The sequence below is a fragment of the Protomyctophum bolini genome (genome assembly GCF_963924005.1).
Source record: "Protomyctophum bolini genome assembly, chromosome: 2".
Taxonomy (NCBI): domain Eukaryota; kingdom Metazoa; phylum Chordata; class Actinopteri; order Myctophiformes; family Myctophidae; genus Protomyctophum; species Protomyctophum bolini.
Genome location: NC_137863.1, coordinates 4,052,794 through 4,074,661, shown reverse-complemented (window position 1 = coordinate 4,074,661; position 21,868 = coordinate 4,052,794). Strand labels below are relative to the sequence as shown.

General features: G+C 44.4%; 2 protein-coding genes across 3 annotated transcripts in view; both read right to left on the bottom strand.

The window, feature by feature from the left end:
- Window positions 1–21,482, bottom strand: part of LOC308326318 (putative chitinase 10) — a gene marked incomplete at its 5' end in the record, with an annotated part of 41,829 nt that extends 20,347 nt beyond the window's left edge. Inside the window, 18 exons of the mRNA XM_080779122.1 lie at window positions 616–757; window positions 1,214–1,333; window positions 1,861–2,046; window positions 2,138–2,261; window positions 2,670–2,794; window positions 3,002–3,167; window positions 5,347–5,354; window positions 15,607–15,866; window positions 17,593–17,734; window positions 17,839–17,958; window positions 18,888–19,073; window positions 19,197–19,320; window positions 19,628–19,752; window positions 19,881–20,046; window positions 20,135–20,191; window positions 20,301–20,502; window positions 20,630–20,659; window positions 21,458–21,482. Coding sequence (XP_080635248.1) covers window positions 616–757; window positions 1,214–1,333; window positions 1,861–2,046; window positions 2,138–2,261; window positions 2,670–2,794; window positions 3,002–3,167; window positions 5,347–5,354; window positions 15,607–15,866; window positions 17,593–17,734; window positions 17,839–17,958; window positions 18,888–19,073; window positions 19,197–19,320; window positions 19,628–19,752; window positions 19,881–20,046; window positions 20,135–20,191; window positions 20,301–20,502; window positions 20,630–20,659; window positions 21,458–21,482 — 2,308 coding nt within the window. The remainder of the gene's footprint in view (window positions 1–615; window positions 758–1,213; window positions 1,334–1,860; window positions 2,047–2,137; window positions 2,262–2,669; window positions 2,795–3,001; window positions 3,168–5,346; window positions 5,355–15,606; window positions 15,867–17,592; window positions 17,735–17,838; window positions 17,959–18,887; window positions 19,074–19,196; window positions 19,321–19,627; window positions 19,753–19,880; window positions 20,047–20,134; window positions 20,192–20,300; window positions 20,503–20,629; window positions 20,660–21,457) is intronic.
- Window positions 5,139–12,546, bottom strand: LOC308329330 (tripartite motif-containing protein 16-like). Of its 2 annotated transcripts, XM_080783581.1 has the most exons (7): window positions 12,218–12,546; window positions 10,155–10,535; window positions 9,795–9,890; window positions 8,475–8,708; window positions 7,180–7,330; window positions 6,761–6,820; window positions 5,139–6,603 (listed from the first exon to the last, which is right to left on the bottom strand). In XM_080783581.1, exons 1-7 carry the CDS (start codon window positions 12,446–12,448, stop codon window positions 6,086–6,088), a joined length of 1,671 nt encoding a protein of 556 aa, XP_080639707.1. In that variant the 5' UTR covers window positions 12,449–12,546; the 3' UTR covers window positions 5,139–6,085. The 2 variants fall into 2 exon arrangements, with proteins under 2 accessions (XP_080639707.1, XP_080639708.1); XM_080783582.1 differs by lacking the exon at window positions 8,475–8,708.
- Window positions 21,483–21,868: the final 386 nt, after the last annotated feature.

Below are 21,868 nucleotides of genomic sequence, written 5' to 3'. Positions count from 1 at the left end.
TATATTAACAGACTATATATTTACAACAACCAGCTCCACAACAAGTCACCTCAGAACACTAGTAGTGGAACCACAACCGTGAGCTCGGCTAGTTCAAGCCCAGTTGCAGCAGGTGCAGCTGGTGTCGAACACGAGGCCGGCAGCGCAGTTCTCTTTGTAGGTTCGTCCCTGGGCGCAGTTGTAGTAGGCGTTCTTGTCGGTGGGGTCTGGGTAGAGTCCGCCGGCCTTGCTGGCGCAGAATCCAGATCCTCCGGAGCTGCTTCCTCCACCGCCACCGCCACCGCCACTCGGCTTGGGCTGGGGCTGGGTGTGGGGATGGGGCTGGGGCTGGGTGTGGGGCCGGGGAGTTGGGTGCCAGGACGGGTGCTGGGTGGGGGTGACCGGGGCCAGAGGCTGTGTGCGAGCTGTGCAGCCTGCATTATATATATAGGGATGGGATGGACAAAGTGGGGGTTTGTCTCATGAAGAGATATGGAACTCTGATGCAATGTTTGGTGACAATATTAAAGCTTGCCTGTGTGTGTGTGTGTGTGTGTATGTGTGTGTGTGTGTGTGTTTGTGTGTGAGCGTGTGTGTGTCTGAGAGAGAGAGAGAGAGAGAGAGAGAGCATGTTACCAGAGCCTCCGGTTCCCAGGCCGGTCTTGATGGCGTTGATCAGAGGGTATGTTCCCTGCCCACAGAAGGTGCCGCTGAAGTCGTCCAGGTCCAGACTCCACACCATGGCTCCACCGAAGCCGCTCTTCTTCAGCCAGTCGATCTGTGTATATAGACACACCGAATTGTATATAAGTATGTACAATTTACAATGTAGGCATTTAGCAGACGCTCTTAATCCAGAGCGACTTACATTAAGCAAGAACAAAAAAAGCATGGGAATACATCACATAAAAACATTTATCATGAAACATGCGTAAGCTAAGAAAGTAACAGTGGAATATCTATAATGAAACTATACATATAAACTATTCATCTATACTACTAATATGCTATACATATGTACTATGACGTGCTATGACTACATACAATGCACTTATGCTGTCTACATAACATGCTATAAGTCTGTATCAAATGCTATCTAAGTCTACAGAATTGCTATCTAAGGGGGTGGGGTAAGTGCTATAATGTATGTATATACTAAGTACCTTAGGAAATAGTACACTTAGGCTAAAGACTATACGAAGTTGAACAATCACGTCAAACGGGACTGTTGCACCTTGATGTTGAAGCTCTTGATGTTGTCGTATCCGACCCAGGTCTGGGTGTTGTAGGCGTAAGGCACCATCTGGGGGGCGTCCCAGGCCTGAGTGGCGCCTTGCTTCAGGAAGGTGCAGATCTGAATGACGCATGGAAGTTCACGTTATCGTCACATGCCTGTAGAAGGTATGTGCTTGCATAAAGTGAGTGGCGAATCAAGTGGAAAAGTGTCGTGGCACAGTGAGTTTGTTTAATGCAATCAGATAAGACTTTTCTGTTTTGGATGTATGGGCTGTCAAGGCCAGAAAGTAGACTTTTGCCACTCAGTAGGCGTTAAGTGCCACTAAGACACTCGACTGCTTTTGCACGGCAGTGCGTTGGTCCGGCAAGCGTTGCGTCGTGCTTGCGGTTATAGGGTTAGGTTTAGGGTTTGGGGTAGAGTGTCGGACTGATGCCGGCGAGAAACACTGCCGCCTGCCGCGGGTGTTCCACGGCTGATGCCGTTGCTGGAAAATGCACTCGCTCTGTGTCTCTATTTTAGAGCCCATTTAAAAGAAGAAAGGTGGTCTGATGCACTGGCTGTGACTCATATACTGTATGGTGTGCACACGCACGCACGCACACCCACCCACCCACCCACACACGCACACACACACACACACACACCTCATAGTAGGCCCAGAATCCGGCCTGGCGGGTGTACTGGCCAGCGGGCCCAGGTCCGTTGTTCTTATCTCCGACAGCGGTCAGGGTTCTGGAAGACAGGGCGAAGGTGTGTCCGTAGGTGGGGAATCCAACCAGCAGCTTCTCCGCCGGGGCGCCCTGGCTCTTCCAGTAGTTCATGGCGTAGTCCTAATATATATGGACGAGGAGACAATTACACATGTGTGGAGTGTGGAGTGGTACACAATGTAAAGAGGAATCTCCTTATACTATTACTCACCATGTTGAAGTAGATCAAGGGCCCCTTGTCAGACGGGCCCCTGTACAGAGGGCTGTTCTCTCCAAGAATGTGCTCCCAGGAGCCGTGGAAGTCGTAGGTCATCACATGGAAGTAGTCCAGGATGCTTCATGGTGAAAAGGACATTTTATATAGGAGTCAGTGTCAGTGGAGTTTCACCTGCTGTAGCCTACATTAACCCATTCTGACCGGGAACCCATTTTGGTGTTAGCATCATGTCATGCTTTAGCTATTGAAAAATAGCAGATCTACAAGCTCATAGCGCGCCACCGAGTGGCGCGCTACGAGCTTGTAGGTCTGCTATTTTTGAAAAATCGAAGAACGACTGACATTTTTAGAATCTGATCTCAGGTCAGAATGGGTTAATCAGACCAGTAGTGTGTCCAGTGGAAACCTCGTATGAATCTGATCTCAGGTCAGAATGGGTTAATGTTGTGCATATACTGTAGGCTACATTAATGTTGTGCATATACTGTATGTGCTTGTGTGTGTTTTATCTATACTGAGTACTGACGGTCCGATCTTGGCAATCTCGTATCCAGCGACGATGGTTGCCTTTCCAGCAGAGACGGCCGCGGTGAGCATCAGACGAGGACGGTTGGTCTGCTTCCCTTCAGCCTCGAAGGCAGCCATCAGCTCCTGCAGAGAGAGAGAGAGAGAGAGAGAGAGAGAGAGAGGAGGTGGGGAGAAAGATGAGGGTGATAGCAGACCTGCTAAAGCATAACATAATGTTAATAAGGCAAATGGTTCAAAGACATACTGTACAGAACACACACAGAGGTTTGAGGCTGGGGAGAGACACACTTGTTTAAATTAGGCTGTGTAACGCGTGATAGAAGGCCGAACCTGACACAGGACGGTGTAGCGAGCCTTGTCCGCGGGTGGGGAGCCACGGGACCCTGGGTACTCCCAGTCGATGTCCAGACCGTCAAACTCGTACTGACGAAGGAACTTGATCACGCTCTTGATGAAGATCTGACGGTTTCCCGCACTGGCGACCATGGCTGTGAACCTGCAGGGGGGGGAGAGAGAGAGAGAGAGGGAGAGAGAGAGAGGAGGAGGAATGAGGAATCATACTAGTGTTTATAATAACTAGTGATGGGAGATTAATCGGCAAAACACAGCCTGCACGGGGCATGGTGGCACAGTTGGTAGTGCTGTCGCCTCACAGCTAGAAGGTCCTGGGTTCGATTCCCGCTGGGGACGCTGTGGGCACTGGCGGCATGTTCCCTCCTCCGCGTCATCAGTGCCCATACCCGAGGCGGGGGTTGGCGATAGGGCCTGTTACGGTTAGCGGGACTGCTACAGATCTCACATCGCTCCCGTGCTTGCTGCACCCCATTGGTTGCCCGTCAAATCCAGGATCAATTAAACAATTCTCTTAATAACATACGAGGCATTACACGGACTGGCTCCACTCTACGTCTCTGAACTACTGCATGCTAAGCCAAACATACGTTCTCTCAGGTCCTCTGAAAAAGGCCTTCTGTCTAACTAGACTCAAAACAAAGGGTGTTCAAACCACTCCCTTCCAAAAAACGCTACCAGAGCATCAAATCTCGTACCACCACCCGTCTCAGTAACAGTTTGTACCCCCAGGCAGTCAGGCTGCTGAACAGCTGACCTTGAACTGTATTGCACTGTTTTGTCACTTCACTTAGTCCAGTTACCCTGGGTAAACAACTAAACATAGTACCTTTCCTTTATATATTAGGTTTCTGGTTGAAGGACTGAAGTGTTTTCTATTTGTATTATATAAGTACCAAACAAAGACTGTTTGCTTTCGCCATCTTTGTTGAAGAAGAGTCTGAGCAATTATGTTTTAGTTCCGTTTAGTTTAGTAATCCTAATGACCTGATCTAATCGGACCAATAGTATATGTCTAAACTAAAGCCTGTACCCTCTATTTGCCACTCACTTTATGCATGCGCAAACCTTCTATTCAGGAGAATAGAAGCTCATAGCGCGCCACTCGGTGGCGCACTATGAGCTTGTAGATCTGCTATTTTTCAATAGCATAAGTATAACGGGCGACTGTGGCTCAGGAGGTAGAGCAGGTCGTCTAATGATCCATGGGTTGGCGGTTCGAATCCCGGCTCCTCCTCCTGTCCACATGTCGAAGTGAACTTGGGCAAGACACTGAACCCCACATTGCTCCCGATGTGCTGTTTGGTGCCTTGCATGGCTTCCGCTGCCATCGGTGTATGAATGGGTGAATGTAATGCACAGTCTATGTAAAGCGCCTTGGATAAAGGCGCTATATAAATGCACCATTTATAATACAATGCTTAGTTAAAACACCAAAAGGGGTTCCCGTCCAGAATGGGTTAACTCTTGAGAGCGTAAAATGAAACCAAAAAAATGGGCCCCGTTAAGGGTCCATTTGGTTTCATTTTACACTCTCAAGAGTTAAATCTTTGTTAAACATCTGCATTACTTCAGTTACAAGAAGTCGACACAATTAGAGAATGTAGAAGAATTGATATTTTGATCAACGTTTGCCAAAAGCAGACAAAGTCTAATGCAATGACAACAAAATATTCTTTAGTTTTGGCTCCGAGAGGCTGAATGTCACGAATGGCTCAAATGCAGGACAAATAACGGGCCATGTTCTTGTCTTCTACATCCTGTCAGTCGCTCTTCGATTTTTCTAAAACAGCAGACCTACAAGCTCGTAGCGCGCCACTCGGTGGCGCGCTACGAGCTTGTAGATCTGCTGTTTTTCAATAGCTAACGCACGACATGATGCTAACACCAAAATGGGTTCCCGCCCAAAATTATGTAGGCGAGCATATGGGCTATTTTGGCCAGAATGAGATGATGTATAGTGATAAGAGCGCCCCTCACTTCACACGGGTGTGATTTTTTTTAACCACAATCCTGCCTGGCTCTGGGTACAGTGGTGGAAGTAAGTACTATTATGTTTCAGAATAAAAGTAGCGATATCACAAGATAGAAATAAAAAGGTTACAAATAAAAGACCTGTATTCAATGTTTTATTGGATTGAAAGTATAGCCTATATTGAATAAAAGACCTGTATTCAATGTTTTATTGGATTGAAAGTATAGCCTATATTGAATATAGCCGATCTACAAGCTCACAATGAGGCAACAAAAAAAGGCTCCACAGCCTGACAGAGGGCTCTGCAGTAACATGAACAAGACAACAGACATACTGAATAACCACTGACAGAGGGCTCTGCAGTAACATGAACAAGACAACAGACATACTGAATAACCATTGATCTGCAGTAACATGAACAAGACAACAGACATACTGAATAACAACTGACAGAGGGCTCTGCAGTAACATGAACAAGACAACAGACATACTGAATAACCATTGATCTGCAGTAACATGAACAAGACAACAGACATACTGAATAATAACTGACAGAGGGATCTGCAGTAACATGAACAAGACAACAGACATACTGAATAACCACTGACAGAGGGCTCTGCAGTAACATGAACAAGACAACAGACATACTGAATAACCATTGATCTGCAGTAACATGAACAAGACAACAGACATACTGAATAACTGACAGAGGGCTCTGCAGTAACATGAACAAGACAACAGACATACTGAATAACTGACAGAGGGCTCTGCAGTAACATGAACAAGACAACAGACATACTGAATAACCACTGACAGAGGGCTCTGCAGTAACATGAACAAGACAACAGACATACTGAATAACCACTGACAGAGGGCTCTGCAGTAACATGAACAAGACAACAGACATACTGAATAACCATTGATCTGCAAAGGAATGCAATGAGCATTTAAATCAATCAATTGGTTGACTGATCATGATGGTGACACATCATTCTAACACATGCATTCATCAAGAAGGGAACAACTACAAGCAGAATTAAGAATACAAAGTGTTCAACTGAATATCGCTATCAGTATTCTTAACATGTCTACCATGTCTTACACAGCTCTGCTGCATCTCCATAGTTAAAGTAAAGCCTTATCCCTGGATAGAGAGGTTGTGTGAACGTGGTTTTAACTGTGTGGAGGAGGGTCATTGTGTCAGAAACACTGTAGAAGGACAGGGTGCCTGCCTTGTGATCCAGATACACCCCCACTCTGGAGGAGACAGGCCCTGACACTGTAGTGACAACACTGTTGTGGCTGAACCTGTAGTCGTTACCAGAGCACCGTAAACACCAGGATGTATCATTGTATCCAAAGGCGGTCTGTCTGTCGGTGTCTTTATAACAGACTGCTATACCAGCCCCATAACCACTCCTCTCTACCTCCCAGTAACGACGTTCAGACAGACCCTCTGTACACAACACCTGAGGACACTCTACAAATCTCTCTGCATTATGAGGGTAAGGTTGTTGTTGTTGTGTATAAGTCACCTTCCTCTTCTCCTCTGACAGGGAGAGACGTTTGTGTATTGTGTTCACGTCCAGAGACAGAGGACAGGAATCTGTGAGAACACACGACAAAAGAAAATCCAAACCTCATCAACCTCATTGTGTTTACAGTTATAGTCTCTCAGATCTCAGAACTCATTAGACTGAGCTTCAAATAACATGTCGGGTTGAAACGTCAACGTTCATAAACAACATTCAACTTGGACTCACATTGTAAGAAGTCCTTCCTGGTCTGAGGCTCCGCTGGATGTAAAACATCAACTGCACACTCTGGAGACACAAGAAAACAGTAAACGTCGTCATACTGAAGGATGGATTCAACTGAAGTTCCAAAAAGTTAAAGCTATTATAGCTCGATACTAATCATTGCTTTAGTAAACAGAAAATACATGTTCAGGTGGGTTACAAATGTCAACCAATCAGGAGAGAGAACTCCTCAAGATCATCAAATACTAATAATCTCATCTCTCCTTTGAGTAATATTATTGTTGCTTAATTCTTATTTTACTGTCCAATCTGACAGACTGATGTGTACCATCAGTCTGTTCTAGTTCAAACATCTCCACTTGCCTTCTGGCTTCATCCATCCATGTTTACTATGAAAAACAAGAAACACTTTTAAATCTCACCCATCTTTGGCCAAGTTGTCGTCAGGATGTTGTCCAGTCGGTCTCTCAGACCAGACACGACATCAGTCACATCTGTGAAGGACCTCAGAGGACAGACGACCACACTGGGTGAGACTGGAGATACAGTGGAACTGGAGAGAGACTGGAAACTCTGGAGAGAGACAAGCAGAGAGACCAGTAAACCACTTTAGACAGGGACGATCAATGATGATCATCAGTGCCCATACCCGAAGGCGGGGTTGGCGAAAGGGCCTTTCTGTGTGGAGTTTGCATGTTCTCCCCGTGCCCCCTAGGGTAGGTAGGTACCCTCACAAAACTGCCTCCCCCTGGCCAGCCGGGGCGCCTGATGGAGAGGAAAGGAACTGGTTGGAATAACGTGTTCCTTCCACGCGCTATACGTCCAACCAGGGAAACTTGGACACTCGGGCATGAAGGAAGCATGAGTTCAAGTCCGTTGCTCTCCCCAGGTTGACAGAGGGTGTGTAGAGCCCAGGATCACATAAATAAATAAGATGATCAATAGATCAGTGCATTGATCACAATATTGTAGAGTTGAGCTGATGTTCTTGTTGTTTATCCCATTCTGAACGGGAACTCATTTTGGTGTTAGCATCATGTCGTGCTTTAGCTATTGAAAAATAGAAGATCTACAAGCTCATAGCGCGCCACCGAGTGGCGCGCTACGAGCTTGTAGGTCTGCTATTTTTGAAAAATCGAAGAACGACTGACATTTTTAGAATCTGATCTCAGGTCAGAATGGGTTAATCAGACCAGTGTGTGTCCAGTGGAAACCTCGTATGAATCTGATCTCAGGTCAGAATGGGTTATTTGTTTCGGCAGAGCCTTCTTCAGAGCAGACTAAAACGTGATGAAACACATTCTATTTTGGAGTGCTGCTTATTCCATTTAGTTGGTTTATGAGTTATAAGTTATTTTAAAGCTGAGCTCCCACTGCCTTAAACAAAGGGCAGTCTCCAGAGGAAGCACACCTGTATTTTCTTTCTTTATGCTGATCATTAATCTGCTAGTTTAGATTGCTAACATTTTTTTTTAATGGAATCAATTATGCACTAAAATGATTATCTAAAATTATTGTGATTAGGCGATTATGTAATAATTTGTATAATACTACTAGTATTATTAACTACCAGCATGAATAATGTCATGTTATGCCATGTCAAGTAATCTACCATAATGTAATACATTAAATTATAACGTATTTTAATCACTTCATGGAATGGAATATGAAATATGAAGCCGATTTGTTCTTTCAGAACCAAAGCCACGTGTGGAACCTGAATGAATGTGATGTTGTCCTCAGTGTTGGACAGCTCCTCCAGCTCAGCATGTCTCCTCTCCAGCTGCTCCAGGGTCTGTTCCAGCTGTCTCAGGAGAGCCTCAGTCTGAGCCACGGCATTCTGCTGCTGACCTCTGATCAGTTGTTTGAGCTCGCCACGTCTTCTCTCAATGGAGACCATCATCTCACTGAAGATCCTGTCACTGGCCAGCACTGCTGCATCTGCAGAGCTCTGCTTAGCGCGAACACACACACACACACACACACACACACACACACACACACACACACACACACACGCACGCACGCACACGCACACATACACACATTTAACGTCTTTATTTGTATTCACATTTTACAAGAAATGTCTTGAACACAAACAATAGTGGATGCGCAAACTTGAGAAAACTCTACAACAAGTGCTTCAGATACAGATCACGGGTACAGAAAGCATCGCCTTCTCCATATATGGCGACTGCCAATTATTGCAGACACTGAATTGAATTTTGCCGATGCCTTATAGCTCTCGGCTTATTGGGGCAGGCCCCTCACGACTGATTTATGGACATTACCGAGGCTTCCAAATATGAACACAAGTAGTTTACATTTGTAGCCAATCTGTATAATAGCATCCTTAAGACCGCGCACACGCACACGCACACACACACACACACACACACACACACACACACACACACACACACACACACACACACACCTTTATACGTTGGCTGTTTTCAAGCTCATATCATGTCACATGGTGCCGCAATATTGTAGCTTGTAGATCTGCTATTTTCAAAGAAATCTTGAAAATAGGTGTACATCTTTGAATATATATTTGTAAAGCAAACGTTTTGAACTCAAATCTTTGCTTCTGGAGGTCCCTGGAACTAAATATTTAGAAATGGGGGTCCGGTCAGATACATCTCATTTTAGGGTCCTTGACATTAACCCCTTTTGGTGTTAGCATTACGTTGTGCTTTAGCTATTGAAAAATAGCAGATCTACAAGCTCATAGCGCGCCACCGAGTGGCGCGCTACGAGCTTGTAGGTCTGCTATTTTTGAAAAATCGAAGAGCGACTGACATAGGAGACCTTTTTAGAATCTGATCTCAGGTCAGAATGAAAACTGTCAGGAATCTGTAGAAGACCTTTTTAGAATCTGATCTCAGGTCAGAATGAAAACTGTCAGGAATCTGTAGAAGACCTTTTTAGAATCTGATCTCAGGTCAGAATGGAAAACTGTCAGGATGTAGAAGACCTTTTTAGAATCTGATCTCAGGTCAGAATGGGTTAAAGAGTTTTGAGAACCACTCACGTTCAGGGCCTCCAAGACCCGTCTCTGGTCTTTCAGCTGGTTCTTCTTCTCCTGGATCTTCTGCTGGACTTCCTCCTGACTCGTCGCCAGCTGTTTCTGCAAGAAGCAGGAAGAGATACAGTTTGGTTTGTAAACATGGTGGACTTTTTCATGTCGGGACCATAGACTGTAAAACATATGGACAAAGCGTTCTCCGGGTCTGATATGGACGTAAGATGAAGCCTGTCAGTCCTTGAAATGTAAGCTCACAGTGCATCGCTTTGTGTTTGTGCCCTGCTGCGAGCTTGTTTTAAATCTGCTATTTGTTTAACATCTCTAAAAAATAATGTATTTCAAGTGATGGTGGTGGTGCTACTGTACCCGTTTCTCTGCCTTCTCTGCAGCAGCTGACACCGTGTCATGGCCCTTGTGATCATCCATGGTGCACAGATAGCAGATGGACTGTTGGTCTGTGCGACAGAACACCTCCATCAGCTTGTCATGACTGGAGCACATCTTCTCCTGCAGTTTGTCGGTGGCCGGGACCAGCTTGTGCTTCTTCCAAGTAGAAACATCGTAGTGAGGCTGGAGGTGAATCTCACAGTAAGAGGCCAGACACGTCAGACAAGACATGAGAGCTTTGCGACGTCTGGCTCCGGTGCAGACATCACAGGCCACGTCTGTTGGAGCGGCGTACAGCGGAGCAGCGGAGGAGGCAGCAGGAGACTGCTGAGCTCCTGCACTGCTCAGCTTCATCACCAGCTGGAAGTAAAGAGAAGAGGAGGGGAGGTCACTCACCCAGGAGACATTCAACACAGTCATTGTGAGCTTCATGGTGATAAATGCATCGAAACGTTATTTTAACACAGGTTCTGAACTTTGGAACTTAGAGTTGCCTTGTTAGAAATGTAGCTTACAATGTACGCATTTAGCAGACACTCTTAACCACTACTAGGTTTGCCCTAAATGAATGACAACCCCGGGTGGCAGCTAGTGGCTCAGGGCTAGAGTGACGAAGTGTCCTTGAGCAAGACTCTGAACCCCAAATTGCTCCCGATGTGCAGGTTGGTGCCTTGCATGGTTTCCTCCAGCATCGGTGTGAGAATGTGTGTGTGTGAATGCACCATTTACAAGCCAAGAATAGGGGCACTAGGGTTTAATGATTAACCAGTGCAGTGACTATAACAAAGTCAAAGATCAGAGTAAATTACCCTAGTCAACAGAACAAAGTGCTATAATACCATCAAACCTTAACTAGCACCTGTTTAAACCAGTGGTTGTCAAATGAATAATTATGCATTTGTCCACAGACTCCCCTCCCATCTCAAAATACTTTTGCCAGGGACCCCCATAACAGATTTATGTCGTTAAAAAAACAAAGATATTGCACATCGTGTTCAGATATGCATTGTGAGCTTGTAGATCTGCAATGTTCAAATAGCTGATGTACCATTTACAGTGGTTAACCCATTCTGGGTGGGATCCCCTTTTGGTGTTAGCATTATGTTATGCCTTAGCTATTGAAAAATAGCAGATCTACAAGCTCGTAGCGCGCCACCGAGTGGCGCGCTATGAGCTTGTAGATCTGCTATTTTTGAAAAATCGAAGAGCGACTGACATAGAAGAATTTTTTTAGATCTGATCTCGGGTCAGAATGGAAAACTGTCAGGATGTAGAAGACATTTTTAGAATCTGATCTCAGGTCAGAATGGGTTAAACAGACTGTGATCATGCTCTATTATCAACACATTTTTATGGCCCTTTAACTGCCTCATGGACCCCTGGGGGTCCAAAGGCCCCACTTTGAGAACCTAAAAAAGTCATGCTTAGTATTTATGGACAAACAATGTAGACTATAGGCTATCATTATCAACATAAACATACTATGTGAACAAATAATAGCCTACACAGCATGTGCATAGTAGAACTGCTGTGGCTGAAAATGGAGTTTCATGTGTGGCAGTGTTGTTTTTGGCAGCAAATTTCTATTTTAGTTTAGTCATAGTCTTTGGACTGAAACTTGGATTTTAGTCGACTAAATCTACAGTTGATTTAGTCGACTAAAATGTATTTTGGCGGGTCTTGATGCCGTCGTAATGAGTGTTTTTACACTTGCTGAAAATAGCCGATCTACAAGCTCACAACAGGTTGCGACGCGTTGTGAGCTTGTAGATTGTAACATACTGCATGTATGCAACCAAGTGTAAAATGACTTATACTGGATCTCTTGTCCACTAGTCCCTTCCTAACATTTTAGTCTAGTTTTTATTTGTCGACGAAATTGTCAGTATATTTAGTCTTAGTTTTAGTCATCGTAGCTTAGTTTTCATTTAGTTTCCATTTGTTTTTGTCAGTGAAAGTAGTCAACGAACATTTTTAGTCTTAGTTTCAGTCGACGAAAACAACACTGATTGTGTGGTTGTAACTTTGTAAGGTCATCTTACCTCAGCCAGCAAGTTGTTCCTTCTCAAAACTGGTCTAGGACTGAAGCTCTCTCGGCACTGGGGACAGCAGTAGACTCCAGTGTCATGGTGGTCCCAGTAACCCTCGATACAGCCGCTGCAGTAACTGTGTCCACAGTTTAGACTCACTGGTTCCTTCAGAATGTGCAGACAGATAGTACAGCAGAACTGCAGGTCCTGGTCCTGCTCACATCCCTGTTGTTGTTCTGCCATTTCACTGACGACCACATTCACACACTGAGAGAAAGCACAACACAACACTTTGGTTTACTCTGACGGGGAGAGAGAGAAAACACAGCTCTGAGTTTCATTTCTTCTGAAGAGAGCTGAGCTGGGAGAGGCTGAGAGAGGGTGCGGCTTCCTGGATATTTGCAAGAGACGGAGGTTTTAAAGAGACAGTGAATGAATGTGTAATCTGAGTTCACAGAAGTTTTATTTATCGCCACTATAGTGACTCATGTCAGGTTTAGTGTTGTGACTGTTGTCAGAGAGAGAGAGAGAGAGAGAGAGAGAGAGAGAGAGAGGGAGAGGGAGGGGGAGAGAGAGAGAGAGAGAGAGAGAGAGAGAGAGAGAGAGAGAGAGAGAGAGAGAGAGAGAGAGAGAGAGAGGGGGGGGGGAGGGCGAGCGAGAGAGAGAGGGGGAGGGAGAGTGAGAGGGAATGAGAGTATGCACTCTCTCACACACGCAACGTGCAACACACACACACACACACACACACACACACACACACACACAAGCAAGCCAAGGAATACTCATGCAGTGCAGTCACATTGTATTAAACTATAGCATAACCATGCAGTGCAGTCACATTGTATTAAACTGTAACATAACCATGCAGTGAGGTCACATTGTATTAAACTATAGCATAAGCATGCAGTGAGGTCACATTGTATTAAACTATAACATAAGCATGCAGTGAGGTCACATTGTATTAAACTATAGCATAACCATGCAGTGAGGTCGCATTGTATTAAACTATAGCATAACCATGCAGTGAGGTCACATTGTATTAAACTATAGCATAACCATGCAGTGAGGTCACATTGTATTAAACTATAGCATAACCATGCAGTGAGGTCACATTGTATTAAACTATAGCATAACCATGCAGTGAGGTCGCATTGTATTAAACTATAGCATAACCATGCAGTGAGGTCACATTGTATTAAACTATAGCATAACCATGCAGTGAGGTCGCATTGTATTAAACTATAGCATAACCATGCAGTGAGGTCACATTGTATTAAACTATAGCATAACCATGCAGTGAGGTCACATTGTATTAAACTATAGCATAACCATGCAGTGAGGTCGCATTGTATTAAACTATAGCATAACCATGCAGTGAGGTCGCATTGTATTAAACTATAGCATAACCATGCAGTGAGGTCACATTGTATTAAACTATAGCATAACCATGCAGTGAGGTCACATTGTATTAAACTATAGCATAACCATGCAGTGAGGTCACATTGTATTAAACTATAGCATAACCATGCAGTGAGGTCACATTGTATTAAACTATAGCATAACCATGCAGTGAGGTCACATTGTATTAAACTATAGCATAACCATGCAGTGAGGTCACATTGTATTAAACTATAGCATAACCATGCAGTGAGGTCACATTGTATTAAACTATAGCATAACCATGCAGTGAGGTCACATTGTATTAAACTATAGCATAACCATGCAGTGAGGTCGCATTGTATTAAACTATAGCATAACCATGCAGTGAGGTCACATTGTATTAAACTATAGCATAACCATGCAGTGAGGTCACATTGTATTAAACTATAGCATAACCATGCAGTGAGGTCACATTGTATTAAACTATAGCATAACCATGCAGTGAGGTCACATTGTATTAAACTATAGCATAACCATGCAGTGAGGTCACATTGTGTTAAACTATAGCATAACCATGCAGTGAGGTCACATTGTATTAAACTATAGCATAACCATGCAGTGAGGTCACATTGTATTAAACTATAGCATAACCATGCAGTGAGGTCACATTGTATTAAACTATAGCATAACCATGCAGTGAGGTCACATTGTATTAAACTATAGCATAACCATGCAGTGAGGTCGCATTGTATTAAACCTATAGCATAACCATGCAGTGAGGGAAGTCGCATTGTATTAAACTTGGCAGGAGGGTCATGCCAAATGACCAAGAAACAAATCTTACTGCTATCGGCCAACAAGAATAATAACACCACATCATGCCTTTCCTCACCAGGAACATATTTGCCACTGTGATCCATGACCTCTGACCCTTACAGTATATCTGTATCCACTGTGATCCATGACCTCTGCCCCTTACAGTACATCTGCCAACTTCAATTTCAGCTCATTCCGACACTGCTTGCAGCAATATGTTACGTGATGTAATTGTTTCTTTATTTTTGGAGTGGTGCAACCACTCCCTCACGGAGCTATGTGTGTGGGTGGGTGGGTGGGTGCGTCTGGGCACAAAAACAGCACAGTTGTTTTTCACCACCTGTGCCCAACAAAGACACACGCACATATTAACTGTATATATGGTGATTTCGGGTGTGCCAGTACAGTACAGTGACAGTACAGTAGAACTTAGAGGGACCCCCACACGGTAACTCTGTCATTTCTCAACCGTTTCGGACACGGGGCGGCTCGCCGGAATCGGGCCGGCACCCTGGGTGCGTTCCTGTGGGTCTGGAACCCCCCCCCCCCCCGGGGACACCCACACTGAGTTGGCACCACTCACTTCACACGGGTGTGATTGTTTTACTTTTGGGAAGTTATATAATTTGTTTTGGAGACAATGTCGTTATCTGTCTTGGGTAATGATGCCGACATGATTATTTTACAAATACTGTACATCAATTTTGTTGAGTTTAATAGTATTCTCTTTAAATATCTTTAACCTTTGTGTACATTATGTACTCTGTAACATCTTCCGCCATTCTCTATGATGTAGTTGAGAATATGTAAGATGATGATGATACTCCGTGTTCTACCGCAATAAACACAAATAATAATAAACAACGCTTCGTTACTTTTGGCATTGATCAACAACACTAAAGGACGGGAGGAGAGAGAGAAAAGGCACACACACATATACAAGAAGACAGCCATATACAATAACGTACTTTATTTCCATCAGTGATCATGAAGCCAAAGAAGCGTATTGGATTTAACAGCCTATATATTTACACGCAGCTCCAATACACCTAAAGAACTACTAAAGAGACACACAGTGGGAGCCATACTATTGTGCTCGATGTTCAAGCCCAGTTGCAGCCCAGTTACTTGATGTTCAAGCCCAGTTGCAGCCCAGTTACTCGATGTTCAAGCCCAGTTGCAGCCCAGTTACTCGACGTTCAAGCCCAGTTGCAGCAGTCGCAGCTGGTGTCGAACACGAGGCCAGCGGCGCAGGCCTGCGGGTAGGTCCGCCCGTTGGCGCACTGGTAGTAGTGGTTCTTGTCGGTAGGGTTGGGGTAGAACCCGTTGTTCCTGGTGGAGCAGAACCCAGAGCCTCCGCTGCTGCTTCCGCCGCCGCCACCGCTACCGCCGCCGCCGCCGGGCACGGGACGCGGGTGCTGGGTGGGGGTGACGGGGGCCAGGGGCTGTGCGCGAGGGCTGCAGCCTGCAGGGGGAGACAGAGGAGACAACGTGGACGTTGTCAAGCGGTTTTCAACTACATTTTCTATTTTTAGTTTTCGGTCTCCGTCCTGAATAGTTTTCACTTGGTCTTAGTCACATTTCAGTCACCTGGAATGTATTAGTGCTAGTCTTAGTTTTAGTCGACTAAATGTCATAAGATTTCAGTCGACTAAATCTACAGGTGATTTTTAGTCGACTAAAATGTATTTTTGCGGGCCTTGTTGCCGTCGTAATGACTTCTTTTACACTTGCTGAAAATAGCCGATCTACAAGCTCACAACGCGTCGCAGCCAGTGTAAGCCAAGTGTAAAATGACTTATACTGGATCTGTTGTCCACTAGTCCCTTCCTAACATTTTAGTCTAGTTTTTATTTGTTGACGAAATTGTCAGTATATTTAGTCTTAGTTTTAGTCACCAAACCATAGCATAGTTTTAATTTAGTTTCCATTTAGTTTTCTTCAGTGGAAAAGGTGGTCGACGAACATTTTTCGTCTTAGGTTTAGTCGACGAAAACAACACTGGTGTCAAGAGAGATGGAACTGTCTCCGATGGGAGGAAATGTGATAAGAGAATACCGAAGTCCTGATGTCACTGTACACTACCCATGGGTCACAGCGTTATTATTATTATTATAACAAACAAATATTAGGAACTTTATTTATTCTATTGAGTTACATTTGATAACGTCCATGTTTGGAGGAGAAAGATACAACTCACTCTTTGGATAAATAATGCACGAAAGAGAAAAAGAATAAGTGCCGTCAAAGCAGATCTTCTCTATACAAGAATAGTGTTTACCTACGTATACAACTGTCCTGTACTAAGTGGAACTACTGTATACAAGAATAGTGTTTACCTACGTATACAACTGTCCTGTACTAAGTGGAACTACTGTATACAAGAATAGTGTTTACCTACGTATACAACTGTCCTGTACTAAGTGGAACTACTGTATACAAGAATAGTGTTTACCTACGTATACAACTGTCCTGTACTAAGCTGGAACTACTGTATACAAGAATAGCGTTTACCTACGTATACAACTGTCCTGTACTAAGCTGGAACTACTGTATACAAGAATAGTGTTTACCTACGTATACAACTGTCCTGTACTAAGCTGGAACTACTGTATACAAGAATAGTGTTTACCTAAGTATACAACTGTCCTGTACTAAGCTGGAACTACTGTATACAAGAATAGCGTTTACCTACGTATACAACTGTCCTGTACTAAGCTGGAACTACTGTATACAAGAATAGCGTTTACCTACGTATACAACTGTCCTGTACTAAGCTGGAACTACTGTATACAAGAATAGCGTTTACCTACGTATACAACTGTCCTGTACTAAGTGGAACTACTGTATACAAGAATAGTGTTTACCTACGTATACAACTGTCCTGTACTAAGCTGGAAAAACAAAACAAAAACGTTTTTCACCGACAGTTGATGCTTCATAATTACGATCCATAATATGAGTAAAATCACCAGGGTGGTTTGTTTACTTTCGGAACACAATTCTTATAACGACGACAAACACCATCTAAGATTAGCTTCCTCTAGCGGCAGTGATGTCAGACTTTGGTGCTCCATGTCTGGTTCTGTACTGTGTGTGTGTGTGTGTGTGTGCGCATGCGTGTGTGTGTGTGTGTGTGTGTGTGTGTGTGTGTGTGTGTGTGTGTGTGTGTGTGTGACAGAGCATGTTACCGGCAGCTCCGGTTCCCAGGCCGGTCTTGATGGTGTTGATCAGAGGGTATTTTCCCTGCCCACAGAAGGTGCCGCTGAAGTCGTCCAGGTCCAGACTCCACACCATGGCTCCACCGAAGCCGCTCTTCTTCAGCCAGTCGATCTGTGTATAGATAGACGGACCCCGAGTTGTTAGTACTCCCGGGAAAATAGGAGAGACAGTGGGCTACGAATCTAGAACAATACGTCGAATGCTAATAGCGCAACCTTGATGTTGAAGCTCTTGATGTTGTCGTATCCGACCCAGGTCTGGGTGTTGTAGGCGTAAGGCACCATCTGGGGGGCGTCCCAGGCCTGAGTGGCGCCTTGCTTCAGGAAGGTGCAGATCTGAATGAATGAAGACAGAGATTTACAGGTTATCAAGGCAATTTTATTTATACAGCACCTTTCATATACACAAGGCAATTCAAAGTGCTTTAAAATGAATACAGATTATAATAGATGCAATTAAAATAAGATATAGGAGCATATATAAATTACAACAGATACTCCCACCTTTAACCCATTCTGACCCGAGATCAGATTCATACGAGGTTTACACTGGACACACACTGGTCTGATTAACCCATTCTGACCTGAGATCAGATTCTAAAAATGTCAGTCGTTCAAAAAATAGCAGACCTACAAGCTCGTAGATCTGCTATTTTTCAATAGCTAAAGCATAACATGATGCTATAACACCAAAATGGGTTCCCGTTCAGAATGGGTTAATAGAAACAGTAAAAGCACAGCTAACTTAAAGTCCAGGCAAGACCTATAGCTGTTATTAGACATCACTGGGATATAGGCATTTATTTTAAATAATTACGTTTTTAAATTGGATTTAAATAAATAAGTTTTTTTTTAAATTGGACTTAAAAACGGCTATGGTTGGGGATTTCCTAATGTAACCTGGAATGTTATTCCAGGTTTGTGGTGCATAATTGCGAACGCAGTGAGCACTTACTATGAGACCTAGCAGATCATGTCTGTCTGTCTGTCTGTCTGTCTGTGTGTGTGTCCGTGTCCCCCCCCCCCCTTTGTGCCCATATATGGAGCTGAGTGATTTGTTTTTGGGGACTCCTTATATGGTTATGGCTAAATATGTAGGAGCTGCGTTCGCTTCGCGCGTTTGCGCGTCTTACTGGTGGTGAAATGCTGCTTCACCATGTTTTGCTTTATCCTCACATGTGCAATTCAGCCGGTGGGGGACATGACATTCTTGTACCGCCGAGCTTCGTCAACAGTGTGGGAGAAAAAATAAAATAAGAATATACCTCATAGTAGGCCCAGAAGCCAGCCTGGCGGGTGAAGGGCCCGGCGGGTCCAGCTCCACTGTTAGCAGCACCAACAGCGGTGTTGGAAGAGGAGGCCAGACGGAAGGTGTGTCCGTAGGTGGGGAATCCAACCAGCAGCTTCTCCGCCGGGGCGCCCTGGCTCTTCCAGTAGTTCATAGCGTAGTCCTACAAGGAAACAATTATGGTGTCAGCGGTTTACAGTAAAGACGATACATTCATACAGTTAAACCACAATGTATACAGATCATAGTCCAGAGAGAGGGAACCGAGTCCCCCACACACACTCACCATGTTGAAGTAGATCAGACTACCCTTGTCAGACGGGCCTCTGTACAGAGGGCTGTTCTCTCCAACGATCTTCTCCCAGGAGCCGTGGAAGTCGTAGGTCATCACATGGAGGTAGTCCAGGATGCTGGTGAAAGGACGGCGGTATGGTCAGTGTCGCCCACGCAGTGTGTATGTTGGTACATTAAGCCCTGTATATGTGCTTGGTGCTTAACCCATTCTGACCTGAGATCAGATTCATACGAGGTTTCCACTGGACACACACACTGGTCTGATTAACCCCATTCTGACCTGAGATCAGATTCTAAAAATGTCACAGTCGTTCTTCGATTTTTCAAAAATAGCTAAAGCATAACATGATGCCGACACCAAAGTGGGTTCCCGTTCAGAATGGGTTAAATGTGTGTTTTGTGTGTTATCTAATCTATACTGACCCTCCGATGGCGGAGATCTCGTATCCAGTGTCGATGGTTCCCTTTCCAGCAGAGACGGCAGCGGTGAGCATCAGACGAGGACGGTTGGTCTTCTTGGCTTCGGCCTCGAAGGCAGCCAACAGCTCCTGCAGAGAGACAGGAGTCGATATCCTTATAGGGGTTTGTAACACTTATCTTGGAGTGCTGGCGTTTCCCTGCAGAGGGCGCTGAGGAGACGCATGACGTGAATTATGCAACGTGATAGAAGGCTGACCTGACACAGGACGGTGTAGCGAGCCTTGTCCTCGGGTGGGGAGCCACGGGACCCTGGGTACTCCCAGTCGATGTCCAGACCGTCGAACTCGTACTGACGAAGGAACTGGATCACGCTCTGGGCGAAGGTCTGGCGGTTAGCAGGACTGGCCACCATGGCTGTGAACCTGGAGAGAGAGAGAGAGAGAGAGAGTCATACTAGTGCTTTTATCCATTCCTGAGGTTCCTGCCACTAGCTGATCTTTTAATACTCACTTGGCAGTGCCAAAGTTCCATCCACCAATGGCCAGCAGGGTCTTCAGATTGCTGTTCCTGGGAGAAAAAAGAAAGAAAATATATTCTTTGAGTTCTCGTGCCTTCGTATCACACTGTAGGATGCAGTAGGTGTTGCGTGTGTGTGCATGTGTTTCTGCTCACTCACTGGTTCTTGAGAGCCTGGAACTGTCCATAGAGCTTCTGGTCGTCCCACTCGAAGGACTTGATCATGTTGTTGTCCATGGTGGCGAAGGCGTAGATGAGGTGGTCACAGAGACACGGGTCGATCGCCGTGGGGAAGTACTTCCCAGCGCCGGGACGGTACTGTCCCCAGTTGGTGAAATAACAGGAGAGGATGTAGGAGGATCCTGCAAAAGACATGATATTATAAGATGCTAAGTTATAGGTTGTTTTTGTTGTCGATATATATCTTTTTTTGTATTCTGCCATTTGAGAGTATAGCCTTTATCACACCAAGTGGACACACGTACGTACCTAGCTGCGCGTGCAGCAGGAGAGCCAGACCTGCAGACACAGAGAAACAAGCAGGGAGTCAGTTAGGAAAAGCCACTCGAGGTGCGTTCACACAGGAGGCGACGATACTTGTCATTCGCATGATTTTGGTCACTGGGACATCGCATGTTTGCCTGTGCTATTTCTGTCCCATCCTATATTGCTGCATGCTGTCAATCTTTGCATACATGTACTGGTATACACATAATGGAAACGTTATCGAAAACTAATAACAGGTTTAATTTAACTTTAGCAGTTGTAGGTGTGAAATTAACCAAGATGGAGCAACTACGTGGTTGACAAAACAATATGTACTGTAGGCTATATACTATAGGCCTACCGTGGATTACCATCAGCTATCCTGCCTGGGAAAAAAATATTGTGGGGCTCGGTGGTAATTTGTTCGTTTGCATTGACTTTGTATATAATGCTGCAGGAAAAACATATATTGTGAATGTGCCATCAGACTTGAGGAGTATAGTTTACCCAACAAAAACGTTTGTTTTTGTCACATTCCTAAGCCAATACTTTGATGGCTGGTGTAAAGATGCTAATGTCTCCATCCATGCAGCAGGAGACCAAATTACTGCCTTGAATCTCCAGGAATCCAAGGCTTCACAGGGTGTGTAATAACTAATAAGTAACAAACTTAAGTCATGTTTTGTGTGAACTATACTCCTTTAATTAAGACTAAATGACAGACAAGAGTTACTCATTATTATCAAACACATTTGCGTTTATACAATACTTGATAAATGTAGCTAAATAATCTTTTTCTACAAAAAACAGAGATATATTTTGTCAGCTTACCAACGCAGATGAGAAGCTTGCCCATGGTGCCTCTGTGTGGCTAACCGACCGCCAGTAAGCCCTTAAATAGGTTCCATTTCCTCTCCATATCAGTAAAGCATTGTTTGATCCGGCTTCATTATTTTCTGCTAATCAGCAGCTCCACCTCATTCATGTTCTTGGTCAGCAGTTTCCCTTTTCTATTTTCCACTGGCGTTGTAAATTGAGCTGATAACTTTCAAGTGTCATTCAATACTGATATGATTGCTGTTATTAGTTAGCAGGACTAATATTGACAGGATACAGAAATTTGATTATGAACCAATAGGCTACAGTTATTTTTACTTTAATGCTTGATTATTCATTATTATTATTCTTGCATTAGTTGCAACACCTTACAAAATACTACTACTACTACTAATAGCATCCTTA

Bases quoted from the DNA above. Each gene is read 5' to 3' on its own strand.
- LOC308329330 (XM_080783581.1), bottom strand. From the start codon at position 12,448: ATGGCAGAACAACAACAGGGATGTGAGCAGGACCAGGACCTGCAGTTC. The intron at 10,536-12,217 runs GTAAGATGACCT...CTTTACTTCCAG, and splicing joins GGAACAACTTGCTGGCTGAG to CTGGTGATGAAGCTGAGCAG. The intron at 9,891-10,154 runs GTACAGTAGCAC...TGCTTCTTGCAG, and splicing joins CAGAGAAGGCAGAGAAACGG to AAACAGCTGGCGACGAGTCA.